Raw genomic sequence first — 24919 nt, 5'->3', positions numbered from 1 at the left:
CTTTTGGGTCATCCTGTATGTATGTAATTGGATTTTACGTGGGTCATCCTGTATGTATATAACCGGATTTTATGTTAAAATTTTGTGGCTTTTATTGTTATGGTCCAGTCAGACCAATGTAGTTTGTTGACTCCTAATCTTGTTTAATTGTGTTTTTATATTTTATAATGAAATCAGACCAGTGTCCTGTTTGTATCATCACATGCAACAATTGTATCTACTGAAATGGACTCTGCTTGGGGGAAAAAAAATTAAAATTGGAAAGACGTAGTCCAAAAAAGGAGGTTACTTAGGTATCACAACATTCATACAAGGGAAAACTATACTGGAACTAAAACCGGTAAGTGAACAAATAAGCACTCCATTGCTGGATGCAGCACACAGCTCTTTCAGAGATGAACTTTCCCAAAAAAACTGAAAATAAGCGGAGTTGTGCCATTGCGCAGGAAAGAGGATAAGGTGTCTCCAACGTTTACAGACCAGTTTCACTGACATTAGGTTTCTCACACATCCTGGAAATCCACATGTGTAATAGGTTAGTTGTTCACCTGGATAAACATAACATTCTTGCACCATCACACAAAGGTTTCAGAAAGGGTAAATGTACAGAATCAGGAATTGCGAGTCTGGCAGAATACATTATGTAGTTCTTACACGAAAAGAAGATGGTATCAGCAATCTTTCTGGATGTCTCTAAAGCATTCAATAACATTGTCCATGAAATACTGATACAAAAATTGGAAAACTACGGCATTCGAAGGCAAGCTGGAAAGAGGAGATCATCATACCTATGCAACAGTATGTATCAAACAAGACCTCATACCAATTAGAAACCAATGCCATCAAACAGCGAGTGCCACAGGCTCTGGTAATGGGGTCTTTGTTGTTTAGTCTGTTTGTAAATGGGAGATCCAGCCATGACGAAACTCTTCCATCTGGTGTGCAAGATGTATTAGACAGGCGAAGTACCCTCAGACTTCAAGATGAATGTAATAAGTCCAATTCCAAAGAAAGCAAGTGCTGACCGGTGTAAATATTACAGACTTCAGTGTAATAAGTCATGGTTGCAAAATACTAACCCAAGTTTTTTACAGAAGAACGGAAAAACTAGTAAAAGCTGACCTTGGGAAGGATCAGTTTGGATTTCAAATAAATAGCAGTTACAAGAGTAGAGAGGCATGAAAGAGAAGCAGTGGATGAGAAGGGAGTGGAGTTGTAGCCTATCCCCAATATTATTCGATTTGTACATTGAGCAAGTAGTAAAGGAAACAAAAGAAATATTTGTAGTAGGAATTACAGTTCAGGGAGAAGAAAAAAAACTAGAGATTTGCCAATGACATTTTAATTCTATCAGAGTCAGCAAATGACTGGAAGAGCAGTTGAATGGAATGGACAATGTCTTAAGAGGAGAATATACGATGAACATCAACAAAAGCAAATCGAAGGATAATGGAATGTAGTCAAATAAGGGAATCAAATTAGAAAACAAGACACTTAAAGTAGTAGATGAGTTTTGCTGTTTGGCCAGAAAAATAATGATGGCTGAAGAAGACAGAATACATACTGATGTGACAAAAGTCATGACAGCGATGTGCACATACAAAGGTGATGGTAATATCATGTACATAAGGTATCCAAGGGCAGTTCATTGGTGGAGCTGTCATTTGTACTCAGGTAATTCATGTGGAAAGGTTTCCGACGTGATTGTGGCCGCATGATGGGAATTAATAGACTCTGAACATGGAATGGTAGTTGGAGAAGCAAGGGACATTCCACTTTGGAAATCATTAGGGAATTCAATATTTTGATATCCACTTTGTTAGGAGACTGCTGAAAATACGAAATTTAAGGCATTGCCTCTCACCATGGATAACACAGTAGCCAATGGCCTTCACTTAACGACCAAGAGCAGCAGCGTCTGCATAGAGTTGTCACTGCTAACACACATACATCACTAAGTTAAATAACTGCAGAAATCAATGTGTGATGTGCAATGAACATATCTGTTAGGACAGTGTGGCAAAATCTGGCATTACTGGGCTGTGGCAGCAGATGACTGACACGAGTGCCTTTGCTAACAACACATCAACTGTAGCACCCCTCCTGGGCTCGTGACCATATCATTTGAACACTAGGCAACAAGAAAACATGCCCTGGTCAGATGAATCCCAATTTCAATTGGTAAGCACTGATGGTAAGATTCAAGAGGTAGTACAGACCTCACAAAGCCATGTACCCAAGTTGTCAACACAGCACTGTGCAAGCTGGTGGTGGCTCCATAATGGTGTGGGCTGTGTTTACATGGAATGGACTGGGTCCTCTGGTCCAGCTGAACCAATGATTGACTGGAAATGGTTATGTTCAGCTACTTTTTCAGCTATTCATGGACTTCATGTTCCCAAACAACGAGGCCACAATTGTTTGTGATTTGTTGAAGAGCATTCTGGACAGTTCAAGCAAATGATTTGGCCCTCATATCACCCGACATGAATCCCAACAAACATTTAAGGGCCATAATCAAGAGGTCAGTTTGTGCACAATATCCAGCACTGGCAAAACTTTCACAATTATGGATGGCTACAGGGGCAGCATGGCTCAATATTTCTGCAGGAGACTTCCAATGATTTGATGAGTCCATGCCAAGTCGGATTGCTGCACTACACTGGGCAAAAAGGAGCCAAACATGTTACGGCATAAAGTCAGCACCGGTATGCCAGTCAGGAACGACAGAGAAGAAAAGGCTATAAAAAGAGGTCAGCCAGTAGCACGCTGACTGACCTCCCTCCAAGACAACAACGCCACAGCAGCGGCCCCTAGATGAAGATGACATAAGTGCTGCACCCGACTGGTGGCAGCCACTTCAATAGCAGCTTCAATGTTAACCACTTCGCTAGCCAACACATTGTAGCCTCTTCACTAGCAATCTCTACGTAGTACAGTTACAGATCAACAGTCATTGCAGTTCAGTTCTCAGATCAATGTTAAGTATTTGTACTTGTGTTGTAATAAAACTCATTAATAAAAGTTGTTTGATTGTTTCTCTAGCAAACCAAGTATGCAGGATTCTTAGACACAACAATATGGTAATGAGATGTACAAATAACATGGTGCTGACGATATAAGAGCATTAATATACCAACAACCAGATAATGCCTCAAACCCAGAGCCACCAGCTGCCACAGATTGTTTCTGTTTTGTTCTGTCGTGGGCTTTTGGGTTTAGCTGGTGCCTTAATTCTACTTTGTCTTTCTTTGTAGTGCTGAATTTACATCTTTTAACAGTGTCTCTCCCCCCCCCCCCCCCCCAATGCAGTGTTTTCAGGTGGGTGTTGCAGAAATTTTCTTTGCTTGTGTGTTTCTTTTCATTGCTTGCATTGTCTGTTTGTTGCATTTGCCTATTCCAAAATGAGCAACCCCTGTCTCCCACCCCCTGCTCAGGCACCTCAGCTGCGCGACCACCTGACTAACATGCAATAACTGTAGCTCCAAGTGCCATACCACCTTTTCACCAGTTTAACAAAAAAGAGGAGGAATGACTCAAGTGGTTGCAACAGTATGAAGCCCATATCATTGCTCACAAAGTATCAGGTACTGTGAAACTACATCACTTTTTGCCAACGGTAGGAAGTGCAGTCTTTCGCCTCATTCAGAAATCGTTCCCTAATGCCACTCCGGGTGAACTTTCCTATGATCAGGTTGTAGGTTCACTAAGTAACTATTATGATAAACAAGAGAATGTGGTGGCAGCTAGGTACCAATTCTTTCATTGCAAGAAAAGGTCAGAACAAAATTTTAGCGAGTGGGTAACAGATTTGCAGGGTATGACAAGGAAATTCAAATGTGCTTGAGGTCCTTTATACTTAGATGTTAAGTTGCGTGATGCGATCATGTACAATGTAAATGGTGTCAATCTAAGAGAACACATTTTGAAACAGTCATATCTGTCATTTCATCACACAGTGCAAATTCCAGATAAGTATGATTTAGGAGCTGCAGCGGCCAATAAATTTGAGCAGCTGCCAATTTGTTGGGTTGAGTCAATCCCTTGCTCTTGACCAGCCCCGTAGGCAGCAACAGCATGCACACGCCAAGCCACATAAACAGTTCTCTAAATAGGAAGCTACATCAGTGAATAGAATTAAGTCATGTCCTTGGTGCTAGTCATGGCACAAATGCCAAGATTGCTGTCTAGACAAGCACAGTGTTAAGCTTGTGGCAAGAAATATCACGTACAATCCGTATATTTGCGACAGAACAAACATAAGAATTCTGCCCACTCACAAAAATCTAGTCACAAGGCCCATGTAATCAATGCAGTGTATTCAAAGCATTAGAAAAACTAGCAAGCAAACAGTTTCTTCTGTGCTATGTCAGGCCAACAAATTTTTTGTTCATTTGCATCTTAGTGGAAAACATGTGAAATTTCATTTGGACATGGGTACCTCTGTTACATTGCTGAATCATAACAAATCAAGTGACTGTGGGAACATATCTGGCCTTGATTCGTTTGATTTGTATGGCTTTCAAATTCATAACACTGTGTTGTCAGTGACTGCATTCAATGCCAAAAATAGTGTAGCTAGCTTGCTGAATGAATTCCCTGAGCCCTTTTCTGTAGGTTTAGGCAAGGCTAACAATTTTGTTGCACATATTACTATGAAAGACAATGCTCAGCCAAAATTTTGCTGGGACAGAACTGTTCCCTTTGCATTGCAGGACAGAGTCATTGCTGAACTTAAAGAATTGCAAGATAGCAGAGCTATTGCACCCATTGAGCTAGTCAGTGGGCAAGACCACTGGTTTTGCTCCCCAAACCTTCAGGTCACATTCACCTCCATGTTGAATTTAAGTCTACAATCAACCCACAAACTATGATTGATACTTATCCTTTGCCTCACCTAGAGGATCTCATGGACAGATCAGGCGCTGGTTGCTACTTTTCGAAAACTGTCTCGCACGATGCGTTTCTTCAAATACCCCTACATGAAAAATCTCAAACCGTGTGTGTTTTGAACATCCATTTGGGCTTGTTTAAATATTTGCATTTGCCTTTTGGCAGTGCTTCCGCATCCGCCATTTTCCAATGGTATTTGGAACTTCCAACATCTGACTGCTCAATTACCATGCTGTTAAACTATTTGGACAATATTGTTGTAGCAGGTCGTACACCTGAAGAACACATTGCATATTTGGGTTTTTTGTTTTGTATGTTATATGAGGCAGGACTAAAGTGCAGACTGGACAAGTGTGATTGTTTTTTAAACCTGAGCTGCAGTATTGTGGTCACGTCATAAACAGTCAAGGTGTACATCCTCTTCAGTCACATTTGTTAGCCATACGTGACTGCCACTTCCTCACATTATCACAGAATTGCAGTCAGTCTTAGGGAAAAGTAACAATTATATTTGCTTCATATGGAATGCTGCACAAATGGAATGCTCCAGCGTATCGCTTGCGTCACAAGAACATCTCCTTTGTCTGGACAGAAGAGTACCAAGAAGCTTTTCAAAAACTTAAAGATGCATTGCTCAGTGACTGATGCTTGGTTCACTTTGACCCTGACAAACCAGTTGTGTTGCAAGTTGACGCTTCCTCTTAAGGAATCAGTGCAGTGCTTTCGCACAGATTTGGTGATAAAGACAGGCCTATTATTTTCACATCAAAAGTGTAGTCCAAAGCTCAGTGTAACTATTCACAAATAGAGAAAGAGGCATTGGCTGTTGTGTTTGGTGTCATGAAATTTCACCACTATTTGTATGGCAGAAAATTCTTCTTAGTAACATATCACAAGCCATTGCAGTCCTTGTTTCATCCAATGAAGGCGGTTCCTGTGTGAACTGCACAGAAATTGCAAAGATGGGCTTTGTTGTTGTCTCAATACCACTACGAGATTGTGTATTGTCTGACAGCTCAACATGGTAATGCAGATGCACTTTCATTCTTTCATTTATTCCAAGTGGCCCTGATACAGACTTTGACACTTCTGCTGCATCTTGCTGTCACGTCGATGCTCAGGATTCTGAATTGCTTCGATCCTTTCCTCTGAACGACAGGAAAATTGCACAACAGGCCACAGAAACAGATTCAGATTTTCACATTTTGCTAAAATACAATCACACATCTTGGCCTCGCTCATTGCATAGCAAAAGAACTCTGTAGTGTGCCAATACTTTGCATGTCAGCACAGCCTCGCAATACAGAAAGAAGTGATTCTTGTTCAAAAGACAGTGGACAGTCACATGAGTTGATACCCAAGGCGTTGCAAAAAGAAATGTTGCAGTTACTTCACCAACAACATTGGGGGATTGTTCGTATGAAACAGTCAGAGTGTGACAGATGACATCATAGTGTCACACATGTGCGGACAATCTAGCCACTCTGCCACAAAAATTCTCTGCTTGGCCTAAGTTTCAATCACTATGGCAACATGTCCACATAGATTTTGCGGGTCCTTTTTGGAACATTCTTTGGTTGATTGTGGTAGACTCTTAAGCAAGTTTCCTTTTGCTGTGCCAATGAACTCGACAATGTCACATTGTCCTCTATTTTTGCCTCTAAGGTTTGCCTGAAGTCAGTGTCAGACACCGGCCCTCAGTTCATGTCAAATGAATTTGAAACATTCTGTGAACTCAATGGCATACAGCATCTACATTTTGTCAGAAGCTTCAAGCAGCAGACGGCCAAACTTTGCACCACACACACTGGGGATCCATCATTGCAACTGTTTCTCGCCTCCAGGCGGATGGCGGGGTACAACCAAAAGTCTGATGTCACCTGCAGCCACAGCTTCCGGTCCATCAGAGCATCCATGCTCCTGCCTCCTCCCCTCCCCCTCCCGATATTGATACGACGATGGTCTGAACTTTGGTGCAGAGGAATGTTGCAGCACAAAGTCAGCACCGGCATGCCAGTCGGGAACAACAGAGAAGAGAAGGCTATAAGAAGAGGTCAGCCAATCGCACACCGACCAACCTCCCTCCAGGATTCCAGGACAACAATGCAACAGTGGCGGCCCCTAGGTGAAGACAACATAAGCGCCATGCCTCACTGGTGGCAGCCACGTTGATAGCAGCTTCAATGTTAGCTTCTTCATTAGTCGACACATCGTAGCCTCTTCATTACCATTCTCCACATAGCACAGTCAGAAATCAGCAGTCACTGCAGTTCAGTTCTCAGATGAAAGTTAAGTATTTGTACTTGTCTTGTTGTAATAAAACTCATTAATATGAGTTGTTTGTTTGTCTAATGAACTGAGTATGCAGGATTCCTAGAAACTTCAAAACATGATATTAGAAGGTATCACATGACTTTTCTCACCTCAATGTAAAATGTATACTGGCAATGGCAAGAACAGTGTTTCTGAAGAAGAGAAATTTGTTAACATTCAATATAGATTTAAGTGTTAGGGAATCTTTTCTGTAGGCATTTGTCTGGAATGTACTCATGTATGGAAGTGAAACATGGACAATAAATGGATTGTGGCGAAAATTTGGAACAGATTGAGAGAAGAACGTATATTTCTGCAAACATGCAGTGTTCAGACACAAAAAGGAGTCTATGCACATGGATATAAAAATGGATACAAAGTTAGAAGAAGTAGAATCGACTAGATTCTCATGTATTACTGTGGATAATGAGTTGAAATAGAAACCATATATTAATTTTGTAGGTAAGAAACTCAGTTCCATCCTATTCATAATGAAGCAGCCACTGCAATATGTAAACAAACAGCTTCTGTGCACCTTATATTGTGGGCTCTTTGTACCGTACCTGAAGTATGGAATGACAGTATGGGAAAACTCAAAAATTCGAGAAACAATAAGTGTATTCACATCAAAAAAAGCAATTATGATCATTTTCAGAAAAGGAAATTCAAAATATGTAGAAATAACTTTTACATCTTTATACATATATAAAACAGTAATATACATCACAAAAGATAGCTCACAGCAGATTACAAATTTTAATGTACACACCCACAGCACATTGAGGAAGAACAATACACAAAGCATACCCTACAGACCAACAATGCCTGAAAAAGGATCTCAGTACTTGGATTTCAAGTTACTAAGTAGTCTGCCAAAAGTCAGCATACTTGACACTAACTTCCAAATATAGACTCTCTAGTGGAAAAGGAGTCTTAGCATATTGCAGAGTACCCACTGAATTAAATTTGTGTATATTGTTCTTTATAATCAATGATATTAGAGAGTGTAATCAAAATCCATAGGAATAATAGCAAATGATAATGAATTTTTTCTGTATCTGAAGTGTCCTATATTACACACATATTTCCTGTACACAATGTAATGCTACAGGATCAAATTAAATTCAATTCCATTTATTACACGCATCCCTGTCACGTAACTATTAGTTGATTACTTTGTTACATAAAATTCAATCTCTGCAAAAAGCTTAGCATCAAATTTTGATACAATGAAACCAAAATTTGTTTTTACTTTGCCCAAAAAATATTGGGTAGTTTGCAGGTTTTGGGTGAACTGATGTGGCAGATAATGACCAACTATGCTCACCAGCACTCTTTTGCACAATTGCAGAGTCTTCATTGACTTTCAAGGACTATGAAGCTGATGGAGACCACAGAAAAACGGCCTTCCACAGGAAAGTGTGCTGGTTCCAAATCTGTTCAACATATAAATGAATGAGAAACCCATAGCACCAAATAGCAGGAGCTTATCGTATGCTGATAACTTCACTTTAGCCACCCAGAGCAAAACTTTTGAATCAGTGGAGAACACCGTTATGAATGTCCTTAAAAAACTTTCCATATACTACAACTCAAACCAACTTAACCAAATCGCTCAAAGACCCAAGTGTGTACTTTTCATTTGAGAAATACGGAAACTAGCTGCAAATTAAAGATGGTATAATCGGGTGTTGAACTGGAACCCTGTGATATTCCAAAATATCTGGGAACGACACTTGATAGATCTCTTACTTTCAAGAAGCACTGCATAAACTGCAAGTCGAAAGTTCTCACCTGGAGCAATCTTCTATGGAAACTGGATGGATCACAGTGAGGGTAGTCAACCTGAAACTATACAAACTTCAGTAATGGCACTACATTAGTCTATTGAAGAGTAAGCAGGTCCTGTTTGGTGTCATTCAGTACATGCCAAACAGATTGACATACCTCTGAATGACACCTGAATAATCATAACAGGTTATGTGAAATCCAGTTAAGGCAAATAGCTTTACCGTCTTCTGTCTGAAGAGAATAGCTGCAAATGAGGAAAGAAAACTAGTGGAGTAGCATAGAAATCATCCTCTGTATGTGCACAAACCACAACCACAAGAACTGAAGTCAAGGGGGAGTTTCTTTTTAGAACCACTGATGAAAAGCCTGGTTGCAACTATGGAGGGCTTTGACCTACCAGTCTCCCTGTCTCAAAAAGTTATTTTACCTCCTGGCTATGATGAGGAATGGACAATTTGGAAGTCCCTGAATAGACTGGGATTTGGAGTTAGTGGACCAAAGGTAAATTTAGCAAGATGGGGCTGTATTGATCAAGATGATAATTTAGACCTTGCAGCTTCAGCGAAGTCCAAAACAGCATCATGTGATCACACTGCATTAGACACAAGTGAGATTCTTTGCAATTCACACGTATGGAAGAACCGATTGCTACTCACTGTAAAGATCACTCATTGAGTTGCAGACAGGCACAATGAAAAAAGACTGTTATGATTAAGCTTTCCACCAAAGCCTTTTACAGAAAAGAGAGACACACATGCATTTACACAAGCAGGCACACCTCACACACACAACTGCTAACTCTGGTTGCTCGGGCCAGACAAACTGAAACATGTTGAATAGCAGCAACAATCTGTTGTGGGGTGGGTAAGGGGGCGGGAAAGCAGGGTATGGATGGAGGAAAAGGAAACAGTGCTGCTTGGAGAAGCATGCAGGGACTAGAGGTGGCAGACAAGGCTACTTCATGCAGTGTAGGGAGAGAGTGAGGGAAAAGAAAAGAAGGGAACAGAAAGAAGAGGTACAGGGAAAGGAATATATACTGGGTGCATTGGCAGAGAGCAGCACAGAAAGAGGGTACGGACATGTGTATGGAGGGGTTGATAGGGCAGAGGGGGAGGAAATTGTTGGTTTGGGGGAGGGGGGGGACAGTAGGTTACCTTAGGTTGAGGCTGGGATGATTCTGGGGGTGAAGAGAAGCTGGTAGTGGAGGAGAGGATCCAAATGCCTCAGGTTGTGAAACAGCCATTGACATTTAGCACGTTACATTCAGCTGCATGTTGTGCAGTATGGTGGTCCACTTTGCTCTTGGCCACAATTTGGCAGTGGTCTTTCATCCTGGTGGATAGCTGGTTGGTAGTCATACCAATACAGAAAGCTATACAATGATTGCAACAGTGATGGTACACCACATGGCTGCATTCACAGGCGGCTCGGCCTCTGGTGGGGTAGGATAAGCCTGTCACCGGATTGGTTGGTTGGCTGATTTGCGGGAGGGGGCCAAACAGAGAGCTCATTGGTCCCATCGGATGAGGCAATGATGGGGAAGGAAATCATCTGCGCTCTTTCAACGAAACCATTTAGCAATTAGGGAAGTCACAGAAAACCTAAATCAGGATGGCTGGATGCTGGTTTGAACTGTCGTCCTCCTGAATGCGAGTCCAATGTGCTACCCGAGTAACAGGACTGGAATATGAAGTGCTAGGTGGGTGGATTGGGCAGGTCTTGTGCCTGGGTCTTCCACAACAATAAGACCCCTGTGGCAAGGGGTTGGAATTGGGAGTGGCATAGAGGTGGACTAGGATGATGTGGAGGTTGGGTGGGCAATGGAACACCACTTTAGGAGGGGTGGAAAGGATCTTGGGCATGATGTCCCTCACATCAGGACATGGTTATATGGTTATACATAATCAAAGCCCTGACAAAGACTGTTGTTTAATTATTCCAGCAAGATGGCAATTGTCAAAATGCAAATACTGATGTTGGTTGGTGAGTCTAAAGTGGACAGGTGTAGATGGAGCCCTCAGAGAGGAGGTGGTCAATGTCCATGCTGGGTTGAGGAGAACCAGCGAAGTGAAGTGGAGAGGAGGCACTGATTTTGTGATGGAATGAGGAGAGAGTCCAGATCATAAAGATATCATCAATGACACCCTATTCACATTCCTTCATGTTCTAACATGGCAGGAGTCATAGCTGTGTGCAGTCAACCAGCACATGGGACACCGAACAAGTTTGCATGGCCTTGTTGAGATGACAGATGCCTCACCCAACAAGTCACCATGCTTTTGTTCACTTCCAGGTCTAAACAGATGTACTGCATGCACCTATGTATATCACTGATGCTCTTGTTTTCCACCAAAAGAAATTCAGTGCCAGCTCTGCCTGGAACGCAGCTCTGTTACAGACACCATTTTGAAAGCTATGTATAGCACCACAACCAATCAGAACGTCATGAAATTATAGGGTCTGAAGCAGGAATATTCCATAATGCTCCACAACAAATTTTGCATTTTTTTTCCAACCAAAATTAGCTGAGGGGAAAAAAATTGTATTTTGAATGACCCTTGTGTGTGTGTGTGTGTGTGTGTGTGTGTGTGTGTGTGTGTGTGTGTGTGTGTGTGTGTGTGTGAAAATGATATTAGAAGTAAATGTCCCCTAACCTGGGGTCCTTTGTGACTTTTCAGAACTCTCCTCATTTCCTAAACCTCACCAATGCTTACCTTTCACCTCTCTTCCTTCTCCTTAACCTTCTACTAGAAGAAAGAGTCAGTGACTCTGAAAGCTAGCAAATTTCTATAACTTTACATGTGTTTTTCCCTGCTGCCAGCTGGATAGTAGATAACTTTTTATCTATCCAATTACAGTATATGTTTGAAGTTAATTTTGTTATACATTCTCAACATTGCTGGGTAGGTGGCCAAATATGTTTATGGCTGAATACTTTGCTCCTTTCTGTGTCACACTAAGGCTGAGTGGAGTTAGTTTATGAATGCTATTGTTGTTTTCAAACTGAGACTGACTGTTGACAATAAACCTCATAATCTGTAGTGATTATTCTCCATTCTGGAGTGCTGTTTCACTGTGTACACTCCCCAAGTCTCTTAATGCAACACACTGCATCCTTTCAGTTAGCACCGAGCGAGGTGGCGCAGTGGTTAGCACACTGGACTCGCATTCGGGAGGACAACGGTTCAATCCCGTCTCCGGCCATCCTGATTTAGGTTTTCCGTGATTTCCCTAAATCGTTTCAGGCAAATGCCGGGATGATTCCTTTGAAAGGGCACGGCCGATTTCCTTCCCAATCTTTCCCTAACCCGAGCTTGCGCTCCGTCTCTCATGACCTTGTTGTTGACGGGACGTTAAACACTAACCACCACCACCACCTTTCAGTTAGCAAGAATGAAAACCAATAACCAGCAAGAGCTCTGATACCACAGTACTTGACCTTCTCTAAGAGAATATTGTGAATTCCATAATGCCTTTGACAAGTAACACAGGATACCAGATGGAAATAATTTGTCATTTAAATTTCGTATAATGGGGTCTGTGAATTGAAAAATTGCATTTTCTGTGGAGACACGCCTTTGAAATCCAAAAAGATTAAGTGTGGTATCACATATCCATACGACCCCACTGGCTTCTTTAGGTTGGTAACAGAATTCCAGGTTTCCATTTGATGCCAATAACAGTCACACAAGATCTGGTAGACCCAACGGTATGCACCTACTGAGCCACCCCCGTCACTCTGTACCATGGGCGCCCTCTGCTGCCGCGATGGCAGGCATTCAGCCCACTAGTGCCTCTTTACTACATAATGCTATGGAGACGTCACTTAGTCACAGCTCTGACTCCATGTCTGTGCTTTAGCTCAGGGAGCCTCTTCCTTGTTGACACTGAGAGCCAGACCTCATTTCTTGCTGCAATGTTTGCAATGAGTATTCATTCACTTTGAGAAATGCAAGCTAAGTAATTCTTCTGTTTACTGTGTTAACTTGCTTGCTACTCATTTTTGTTCCTGTCCAGCTTTCCCATGACAACAGTTGCCACACCACTCTCTAACCTATCTTTCCTTACCATTGTGAACAAAGTCAAAAACAACACTAAGTATTTTACTTTGAGAGATTTCTGTTATGGTTGTTGCATACATAATTTCTTCTAATACCATCTAGGAGCAGGCAAGAAACTGCTCAGTAATTATTAACAGATTACTTACTACATGTCTTGTAAATGTATAGCTTAATCTGTTTGCAAATATTATCTGTGATAGCGATGTGTTGCATATTTATCTGAATAAATTGCATACAAGTAAAGAACAGAATTGTGTTTCTTTATCTCAGATATTTTCAATGCCATGAGAGTTTTGGTTTTGAGGGAGTTAAATATATATTCTTTATTTCTTTACTAAGAACTGAGTATTTATGATTTGCCTGTATCATGGTTCACAGAGCCAAAGGCCTCAGCCATATCACAAAATACAACCTATAGTAATAACTCTGGTACATCACCTGTCAAAATAAATATAACCTTCTCAGTTGACAATCCAAAAGAAGCAACTGAGTTAGTTTTCCTGTATGAAGTGTTTGTAAATTCCTATCTTGAAAACTTTGCAAACTTACTTCCTGACAAGTCCAATATGGAGGTGAACCCTGTCCTTTCCTACTCATTCAGTTCCAGTGTTTTCTTCCAACATCAATATGTTGGAGTAATTGAGTTATTAATGACTTTTTCATATGTGTTTCTGCAGACTACTTTTTTTATTTTTTTATTTCATTTTTTATTTTTTTTTACCAGTATTACTCTATAATCTGTCACTATCAATGTGATACATGTATCTACCCCTCTGCCACTTTCTAATAATCTCATACCCTGTTCTTTCCCTGCACGGAATTGCAAGAGCGGGCAGGAGGGGTGAGAGAGGGAGGGAGGGAAGGAGAGAAGTATTCACACCACTACCTATTTAACTCCATGCGAGTGGTTGCTTGTCCACATTTTTCGATTCCATAGCTTGCATTATAATAATATTATGTTCATATTTGATTTCCTAGACAGTATTACTTTCTTGTTTATGAAATTTCATTTCTCTCTGATTGATGTGCTTCGAGTGTCATTTCTTTTCCTATAGAAAGATCCTCTGTAATTTTCAAAAGCAAATGACCACTTAATAATTTAGAAGTATTCCACTTCAAAATATGGTGGTTCTTTTTCTCTAACCCTCTGAATTTCAGTTTACTCTTTGTCATTACTGGTTTGTGAGTGTCCAGATCAGCCACTTGGTAAGTTACACAGTTCAGTATTTGAATTCCTAACTTTTACACAACCCCAGTAACTCTCTAGGGCTTTTTTTATATATATACTTTCTTCTACCATAACTTTTCTTAAATATAATGTTAGTTACAACTTGTTATTACAGGCATGTGTCACGTGCATGTGAATTCATACTGCATTGGCCTGTGTCAGATTTATTTCAATTTATAAAAGAAAAGCTTTATCACTCTTAATGTTTTAATGATTTTATTGTTTGCGACACTTCCCAGTCTATCAATACTCTGACTCCTACAATGTCATTCATAAATATGATTGGTACACTATGTTTGATCATTCAGTAATTTCTCATTTCACTTCATTAATCCCTACTAGCTCAAGTTTCCCTCTACATTCAAGTCCCATGTTTCTTGCAGAACACACTAATTTGAAATATTCTGAGCTACAAATTGTAGAAGTTATTATTTTATCAAATATCCCAAAATGTTGTTGGAGCAGTTGTCTCTCATTCCTTCATTTGGAATGTACAACAAAGTTTCTCTTTCTCATGACTGTTATCTTTTCCCCAGGATTATAAATGTCGGCTGTTGTTAAAAAGCTGTTTTCATCAAGATACTGTCCCTTTAAGATGCAATTTCATGTTGCTTCAATTTTGCATAGTTTGTCTGTTAATCAAAGTCCATAATTTTTTTTACATTGTCTTTGATGCGTTTTGGCCTCCTACAGTCCTATCCTGGCTCTTCCATAAAGCATACCATATTTTTAACTTTAACTTCAGGGGTTTTCTTGATCAATTTGCTTTTCAGGCTGAGACAGTGTCCACATAATTTTTAATCTCACTCTGCTTTCTGTGCCCTTTCATTGTCCAACTGTTATCTTTATTTATTACTGGTCTTAAAATTGCCCTCATCATTTCCCTCCTCCTCCTCATTTCTTTCCTGTTAACTCTTCTAACTTAGCAAGTGAAGTGGGGAATCAGTTAAAATATTTCATAGCATTTTTGGGTTGCAGTTAGCCCGGCACTGGGAATATTCCAAAGGTACAGTGACTGTTTCCCTGTCACTCAAGTAATGGAGGAAGAGAATTAGAGACTACAAACCAGAACTCTACACAGTAACTTATGTTGATTATAAAAACAAAATGACATCATAGACATAGCATCTTATGAATGGCTTAAATACCTAGCAGGAAAGTAATATAACTAAAAAAGGAAAAGGACACTTTGAACAAAGTATATGTTAAATAAAACTGTAAAGATAAAAAGTGGAAAAGCTTTTTTTTGCCCATAAGTGCATTCATGCAAATAATGTCATGAACAACAATGAAATAACCACAATTTAATTTATACTTCAAGAGGCATGAAGCTGTCAACGAGCAATAGGAACACTTTTCTTTGGTCAACATTTTAAGTATCAATTCCGTCAGTAGTAGTAAACGAAGAATGTACAGGCAATCTGGCAGAGGTGGACCTGATATAAGTGCCACTATAAAGGAAGGAGACATAGTACATACCAGTGGATTTTAAACAGTGCATTAGTGTTGAGGACAACAACCCTGTGACTAAGGTAATGTAAGTAAGTTTTGACACTTCTCCAAACACACTCATCCAACAGTGGTTGTTTTCTTTTATTTCAGCATCTCTAAAATAAATATCTGTGAAATTGGTTAGAAAAATGATATTAAGATTCCATTATTTGGAGAACTATAATGAAGAGCTTTAGCTGCTTGGTTATCTCAGATAATAATCCTTCTGTATTTCATAGGAAAATAACTTCAATCTTTCTATGATGAACCCCACTAAAAATTCAACCAGGAAATATACTTTGCCAATTATGGCACCAAATTGCAAAAAAGCCACAGATTTAAGCCTTCCTCAGTCTGCCAGAATACATTCACAAAAATGTAAACTGTTTTCTCAGAAGTACTTTGGTTTGGGGTTCCAAATACAATTACAGCAATTTAACCTCAAAGAATTGTTGAATGTACTTCCAGAATGTCCAACATATTTCCAACAATCTTATGAGGAGGAAAGTTGCTACTCACCATATCGCAGAGATGCTGAGTTGCCATTGGCCTTCATCAACAAAACACACACACACACACACACACACACACACACACACACACACACACACACGACTGCAGTCTCAGGCAACTGAAACAACACTGGCAGTAAGGTTTGAGTTGTCTGAGACTGCAGTCGTGTGTGCAAGTTGCATTTGTGTGTGTGTGTGTGTGTGTGTGTGTGTGTGTGTGTGTGTGTGCGGGCGTATGTGTGTCTATTGCTGATGAAGGCCAATGGCCGAAAGCTTTAATTGTGAGAGTCTTTTTGTTGTGCCTATCTGCGACTCAGCATCTCCACTACATGGCGAGTAGCAATTTTCCTTCTCATAATACTGTTACATTCCATCCTGGATTTTCCATTGTTCAACATATTTCCAAATTATTTAAAATATTTTTACTTTCATTTACAAGATACTCATGTGTAAATTTGTCAAATATTATTTTTAAACAGGCGCAGATTGGGGCACTGAAATAATTCTCCAAAGGAATGTGAAAATCTTAATGAAACAATCCTGTTTCTCAGAAAAATAACTTAAAACATTAGTAATTAAATAATGAAATTCCAGTGCAAAGTTTAACTTGCATGTTCAGTGACTAATGTTAAATCACTGCTAGCTGAAAAGCATTAAACAGTCAGTATCATTTCTGTGGATGTACTGTTCAGTTTATTCTTTCAATAAACTTCTACAAGGAGGTTATAATCAGTAAAGGAAAAGTAACAAATAAAAATTTTGAGGAAACATTCAGAGTACACAAATTATATGAAGTAATCCATCAGAACCAACACTAACACCCTTTTCTATGTGTGTTGCATTTCCGAGATTAGGAGCTTCTGTGGCGCTAACTTGCATTTACAGTGTTGTGCAGTCCTGATTATTCCATAAGTTTATAGCATCACACATTTTGAGGATTAATTTTTCACTTTTTCAGTCTCCAAATTAAACCAATTTCTGGAAGTATATCATCTCATCCACTTTATTAAAGTAAATGAGAAGGTGGCTAATTGTAAATAACAGAAAACAAATACACTCTGCATTAATGTACTGTTAGCCAGTTTCTCTCTAGTGACAAGGGACAAGCAAAAACTGCAAGCTCACAGAGGGTGGTGGGGTGAAGGGGGGGAAGGCAGCAGACAGAAAGCACCCTCCCCTTTCGTAGGGCCATCTGGTGCTGACTTTAAAAAAAAAAATAAATAAATAAATAAAAATAAAATGTGGGAAGATCTAAGAGCCAGTTGCCAGTTCACCTTTTTCACTGCAACATCATTTTGGAGCAGAAACCCCACTTTACTAACCCATCATGGCCAATGCCAACAAGCAAATCACCTCCAGCCAAATACAAGTTATCATGGTGATGAGTTGTTTCAATCAATGACTGAATAAATACATGTTTTAGCATTTCTTGTAGAATATAAATACTGTTGAATTTAAGGAGATCACTCACCAAAAAGCAAAAGCATTGAGTTGTCAATATGCACACACTAAAGAAAGAAAATGTGCTAGCTTTTGGAGTTATCCTTTAACGAGCCAGAGTAAAATAAAATGTGTATTTTACTGTAGCTCATCAAAGGATAACTCCAAAAGCTAGCTTCTTTCTTTTGTGTTTGCCTTTGACAACTCAATGCTTCTGATTTTTGGTGAGTGGTCTCTTCCAATCAAAAACTGAATAAATACAGTCGCTCAACGGAACACATCTGAACAGCCGAGCAAACATAATGCAGATGTTAGCATCAAAAATACGCACACATTCATGAAGATGGCAGTTCAAATCCCCATTTAGCTGCAGAAATTTAGATTTTCTGTGGTTTCCCTAAATTACTTAATATAAATGACAGTACAGTTGCTTTAAAAATGGCACAGTCAATTTCTTTCTGTATCCTTTCCTAATCCAAGCTTGAGCATGATATGTAATGACATTGTTGTCAACAGTACACATTAAAACCTAACTGTCCTTCCTTCCTTTGATTGTGTAGTATAATTTGTAATTTTTGCTTGTAATGGTTCAAATTACATTACTGTAATGTTTTGGGTGTTTTGTATTCCTAGTTCACATTCTTTAATTTCTCCTTGTTGATTTTTCATTCAGTCCAAGTAATCAGGTCCATTCTACCAAGCAGTTACATTTATCAAGTTTTTCATTGCGCCTGTGTTCAGTGTTTGTAAGGATATCATTCACTCAAGAATTAGCAGTTTCACAGAGAATTAAAAAAAAACTATTTTTGCATTTATTTCATCCTTAAAAATTACACTAATATTATCAGTAAAAGTGAAGCACTATAATTCAAATCTTCATTTTCCATTAACATCATGCTACCATACTCCTTTCTCCTTATTCATTCTCTTCTGATTTTCTCCAACACCAAACTCTAATGATTAGTAAAACAACATATGTTACCAAGCCATTATTTTAATACTGAAGAGCTCAGAAATGTCATTTGTAAACTTAATGCCTGCAGTAAACCAATAAGCATTCCATAATACTCAACTGTTTTAATGATGTCAGCATTCCAATTCTGAGGACTCTTTACAGATTGCAACCTTGGTAGAAATCTATCTACTTCCTCAACCTAGCTTGTTAACTGCCAATTCTGTAGGCTACTCATTTTAATATTTAACTCAACAGTACTTCAAACTTTTTGTAGTGGTTTGTAGGTAACTGGTGGTAAAGAGATGTCAATATAACCAAAGCTATTTGCCTTGTGTGCTTTCTTATGTAACACTTGGATGTGGACCTGTTTTCACCAACCACTGTCTTTCCTTATTTCCAAAATTCTTTGACAACCTTGTGCAGGTGCCTATTTGCGTGTATCTATCGCATTTGACTTCAAATTCTTTCTTTCCCTGATGACCCCCCACCCACCCACCCACACACACACACACCAACTGTATAATAGACTCATTCTCTCTCTCTCTCTCTCTCTCTCTCTCTCTCTCTCTCTCTCTCTCATCCATTTCTGATGTTTTTGGAGCACTCTTTCCTTGGTGTAACTTTTTTAAAAAAGCTGTTGTTCTGTTTATTTCTCACAATTTAGGAGCTCCTCGATACATCAGACTAGAACTCACAGCTGGTTCTCTTTGTAAGCAGTCACCATTCTAATTGGTTTGCAGCCCATTCCAGCCGCTGTAAAGATTCTGAACAAGTTCTTACTACTGTTGTCTTTACTCTTATAGTTCTTCCCATACTTACATTTAACTACTCTGTTATTCTGGCATACCAACTTTCCCTTATGTGTGTTTTCTACTCCTCGATTTTTACCAATGCTTTGGGGCAATTTTACCACTGTTCCTCTGATATGTGCCAATGTTCCACATTTCTGGCAATGAGTGTGCTATTAAAAAGTCATCAATGTTGTGTCCTCTTTCTCTATGGTTTGTTTGGATACTGCTATGTGATCCAACTGGTAGTGGACCAAGTATGTAATTCGACCAGGTAAGACCTATTTTCAAGTAATACTTTTCCTGGCAGAATTGACACCAGGTTTTGGGCCAAACTGTTTTTGAAGGAGTGAGCTTTTCACCATTCCTGTTACTGCAACTGTATGCTAGAAAATCACCTCTAAACATTTACGTCTTCTCCTTGTTGGTTTACATGTTATCATTGTGAGCACATATAATGTAGTGCATGCTTTGTTTCTTCATCTCAACGAGATAAGTATAATTCGTTGTGACATTGAATTTATTACTGAACAAACTGTTAATGTTGAAAGTTCGAACCATTGTGCAGACTTTGTTTCTTACGCCAGGTTTCTCTCTACAATATTCTGTTTCAGCCAAATTATAACACATTTTGATTTGTGAACCTAGTTTAGTTTAGCATTGGTATGTAGATTGTGTGTCTTTTTGAACATACTTGTTCAATATTTTTGATTGCCTATTTTCAGAAAGGTGTTGATGTTCAAAGTACTTATCTGACATATTGTGCGAGAACTACGTTAAGAAATTCCATTTCTTCATTATACGATGTTCTACAATCACCAGAATCCAACTGAATAACTATGTAACTTCTCCATGTTACAGAAGTTTATCTAGGTATTGGTGTACCTGACGTCTTTTGACTTAAGTTATTTGTGAACGGACTTATCACCTTCATGAAATGCCACATCTGTCTTCAAATCACCAGGTGGCCTTAACAGGTGATCCAACATGGGAATGAAAAGATGCCTTTCATAGCGTATCAGTATAACTATAACAGATGTTACTTGTTATCATAAATTACTATTGTAAAATGTTTTGAGTGTCTTTTTGCAGACTTCTTCTGTTTTATGGAACAGAGGACGTATACTTTCAAGATTCATAGATGTTACATTTAACAAGACAATTACATGAACATAGGTAGCTAAACAATATTTTGATGTAGCAGAATGAAAGTATGAATGAAAGCATTTCTTATGACATTGCAAAATGAGAAGAAACACTGCAATTTAAGACAGAAAAAACAGGTTTTATTTAAAATCATTTGTGAAATGATTTTTCTTCCATTTCATATTTTCAGTATAATACCTACAATCATCACACTCTTCAAAACAACTTTACCTTCTGTGTCGGATTAAAAGTAACAGTGAGTGCAGCCTTGGACAATATTTCTAGCAATTTATTCTAGACTTATGTACTCTCAACTCTTATGTGAAAACCAAGCAGAGTTAGAACATGTAAAATTTGAATTGTATTAATTAAATATTGGAAAAAAGAAGGGATGCTGAGAAAAGTGACAAAGTACAAATACAGCATAATTTTGTTGGAACAAAGGAAAGATACACTTGAGAAACCCTTAAAATTATGAGACAGAATTGATGGTCAGTATCGGAATAGCAGGCAGAATACTTAGTACTGCTGGAAGTCACTTGTAAAAGTAAGCTTTTGGAACTATTAGTTCATTTGTCAGGGAAGAGAGAGGGGTAAGGTGGGGTTGATAAAAAGGAAGGGTGAGTCACTCAGACCCATGGATGAGAGGAATCCAGCTGTTGAGGCGACAAGGTTTTGTTGACACATTCAGACGTCAGGTAACATATATATTTGGCTGGTTACCTTAACACTGGGATAAGACCCAATTCCCAAATGTGTTGGCTCCTGCCATATCAGTTTTTTAATTTACATCAACTACTTTCCACAATGGTCCTCAATTCTACCTTACAGTTTTCCATCCTCCGCTTTTCGACTTAAACGCTGCTTTCTGTCTCTCTGTCAGTTCCAGTATTATTGTGGAGCGCTTATTCTTGTCATTTTGAATCTTTAAATCTCATGATATCTTCCCCTCCACCCTCCCCAAATATAATCCCATCCTTCACTCATCTCCTTTAGTTTATATTTACAATTCCCAGTGATATCTCACAAGTTTATCTCCCATCTTTCACGTGTGGCACATCACCAGATTATAACTGTAATTCTGAATGTAAATTTCAGATGTGATTCTTGTGTTCTGGATTATCTCATACCCTGTCTCTCTCTCAATTCAGGACACAAAATGACGTCTTTTCCCTCCCTTTCTTCGGAAAAATCTCACCCCTGCTTTTTCCTTTTTCTGCTAAAGAATGGTGTTTAACAAGGCCTTTAAGCAACACCTTTACTTGCATCTTCTCATTTGTACCTCAGTCAACCATGTTTTAGCTTTTTCTATTTCATCAATTACAAGCATTTTGCAATTTTTCTGTCTCATATATTGTTAGCCACTATAATCACTAAATGGAATGGTATTTAACATGGTCATCATTCTTAAAACTAATTGGCAGTTTTTCAACCTACAAAGCAATAACATAAATTGTTCAAACTTAGCCAATTCACTTTCCATTACAAAGCAATCAATATTTTGCAATGTTCACCAGGACTACAGTTTAGATTAAACTGATTTATTACATAAGGATTTTATCAGCAGCAAAGTTTTCTTAGTCTCAGTTCTCACTTCAAGACAATATGTGTGGTGCGGTGTGGTGTGGGATGCGGGGTCTGATGTGTGAGTAGTTTTATTAAACACAATTCAGCTCAATTACTAAAGATTTAATACATCAGTGCTCAAGTTATTCTCAGCATAAGAACAGTACAGCAATATAGAAGTCAATAATAAGATATTTCCATGGATGTTTTTTCCCGGTGTTATTTGTATGGATTGACATGTAGATAAAAAAACATTGTGTTAAAATGCAGTATGTGAAATTTTGTCACTTCACAAATTACAATCTGAAGTTTCAAGTATATTTCAAATTTCTACCTTTTCACAGTTAAAATAAAATGCATAGGAAATACTTTACAAACTAAGTACCAAAAGACTCTTACACTTCAAGCATTTCTTTTATTTAAAATGGGATTTTAAACACCAAACACATTATTAGCAATAACACACCTCAAGTGGAGCAGTGGTGTCACCTAATAAGCTTGTCTCAGTAAATGTCAGCTCTCCAACTGCGTCAATATCACGTATCTGTACTTCGACAGGGTCAGATTGAAGTACATCCAAACTATGTACCTGGAAATTTGAGGGCAATATAAATTTGGAAACATTTACAGGGCATAACAACTTTTAACTGTCAATGTTTATTTAAACAATAACAACTTCCTTCTCCTTCACTTCAGGTAATAGGAAACACAGATATCCAAATGTTGGACCTCATCTATAGTTTTACACTCAAAACTAGATTTCTGTAGACTGTTGAATTTACCCCACCACATACACAAGAACTTGAAATATGTAGATTCTGTGCAAAGGCACATACTGGTGGATTCCGTGATGACGTTACAAACTTTCTGGGATGAAGGAGAAAGGTAACTGTATCAATTTGAGTAAGGGCCCCTGGTCCAGAAACAGCTGAATCGAAAGTTATAATTGAAAAATGTTCTGTTACTTCTGACAGTAAAATAGATGTACAGGTATTGTTGTTGCTAAGATATTAGGGTAGCCAACTTTCAGTCTTGGTAGTATGCACAAAAACAAAAGAAAGTGTAGTAAACATGTGCTTTAAAATGCATACCAAAAAGAGCTATGGGCACTTGTTCAGTAGAAGAGATGTGTTTCACAGTATCAAAGATGAACAAGTGCTCATAGCTCTCGAGGTGAGAATTTTAGAGTCCACGTTTCCCACGCCCTTCTTCTTGTTTTGGTCCAGACTACAGCCTCTGAAAGTTGCCTACCCTACAATCTTCACAATAACAGTATCGGTACACGTTTTCCACTGTCAGAGGTATCACAATGATTTTTGCTTATAACTTTTGACTTTGTCATTTCTGGACCAGGGTACCTCACCCAAATTATATACTTACCTTCTCCATCATCCATAAGTTTGTAACATCACCATGGAACCATCCTGTAAATACTGTTAACAATTTTCCCACCCAAGTCCTTTATTCCTTTTCTCAGTAGACTACACCCATATTGACATGGTGATGTTTAAAGAAACAAAGTACAGTACTCAATAACAGGGCCTCCCTTCCATTACAACCAGTAGTTTCAAGCAAAATTTATTTGACTGCATGTACACAGAATAAATTTAGTGCACACAGAAAATAGAAAAGATACATAAATAAAAGATTATTACAATGTCAGCACTATTGTTGACACAGATGGGAACATTCCAGTCACCAACAGCATTATCTCCAACCTGACTCCTCTACAGAAACAAATTCTTTATGAGATTATGTTGCATTGCCTTGATGTTAAAACCATTGAATGATGCTGCAAGGATACCTAACTTAATACTATTTGCTAGCCAAAAATGTCAACTTCAACAGATATTCTGAACTGTCATCCATTTTAATACAGTTTTACTTTTCTAGTTTTCAGCTAATTGTATAAAAAATATTATAGCATGCTTACAGGCAGACCTTTACAGCAAAACATATCGAAAATATGACTATGTTCATAGGCATATGTAAACAGTTAAAGTAATATCAGTGATATATTGAGATAGCTTTGTTTTGGCTGGAGAATGTGTCGTATGCAACTTAGTTTTCCTGTAGAGAAAAATAATGTTGATATTCTTTCATTTGTGAAAGCATTATGCATTGTCTTCTACTCTATTTTATGCAGATGTGTTTGTGTTTCGGAAATTGTGTCAAAGTATACTATGCAACAACACATTGTATAGTAAAACAGCAAAATATTGTAAAAATTGCTATTCACCACATAGCGGAGATGCTGAGTCATGATAGGCACAATAAAAAGATTCACACAATCATAGCTTTTGGCCATTAAGGCCTTTATCAGCAGTACATACGTACACACACACGCATGCACACACTCTCACAAACGCAACTTGCACACACGTCTGCAGTCTCAGAGAGTTGAAACTACACAGCGAGCAGCAAGCAGCAGCACCAGTGCATGATGGGAGTGGCGACTGGGTGGGGGTAAGGAGGAGGCTGGGGCGGGGAGGGGGAGGAATAGTATGGTGGGAGTGGCGGACAGTGAAGTGTTGCAGTTTAGACGGAGGGCAGGAGAGAAGGTGTGGAGGGGGAAAGGGATAAGTAGACAAAAGGAGAGAAATAAAAGACTGGGTTGTGGCGGTGAAATGACGGCTGTGTAGTGCTGGAATGGGAACAGGGAGGGGGCTGGATGGGTGAGGACAGTGACTAACGAAGGTTGAAGCCAGGAGGGTTACGGGAATGTAGGATGTATT

General features: G+C 38.9%; 1 protein-coding gene across 6 annotated transcripts in view; it reads right to left on the bottom strand.

Annotated features, from left to right (window-relative positions):
- LOC126253044 (uncharacterized protein C2orf42 homolog) overlaps window positions 1-24919 on the bottom strand; it is a 258388-nt gene that overhangs the window by 95939 nt on the left and 137530 nt on the right. For 5 of the 6 annotated variants that reach the window (XM_049954119.1, XM_049954115.1, XM_049954114.1 and 2 more), the window contains 2 exons: window positions 22651-22773; window positions 9001-9051 (listed from right to left, as the gene is read on the bottom strand). In XM_049954119.1, the coding sequence (XP_049810076.1) occupies window positions 9001-9051; window positions 22651-22773 (174 nt within the window). The remainder of the gene's footprint in view (window positions 1-9000; window positions 9052-22650; window positions 22774-24919) is intronic. The other variant, XM_049954120.1, reaches the window with a different exon arrangement.

Source organism: Schistocerca nitens, chromosome 4 (assembly GCF_023898315.1).
Source record: "Schistocerca nitens isolate TAMUIC-IGC-003100 chromosome 4, iqSchNite1.1, whole genome shotgun sequence".
Taxonomy (NCBI): Eukaryota; Metazoa; Arthropoda; class Insecta; order Orthoptera; family Acrididae; genus Schistocerca; species Schistocerca nitens.
This window is presented reverse-complemented; position numbering and strand designations above follow the sequence as displayed.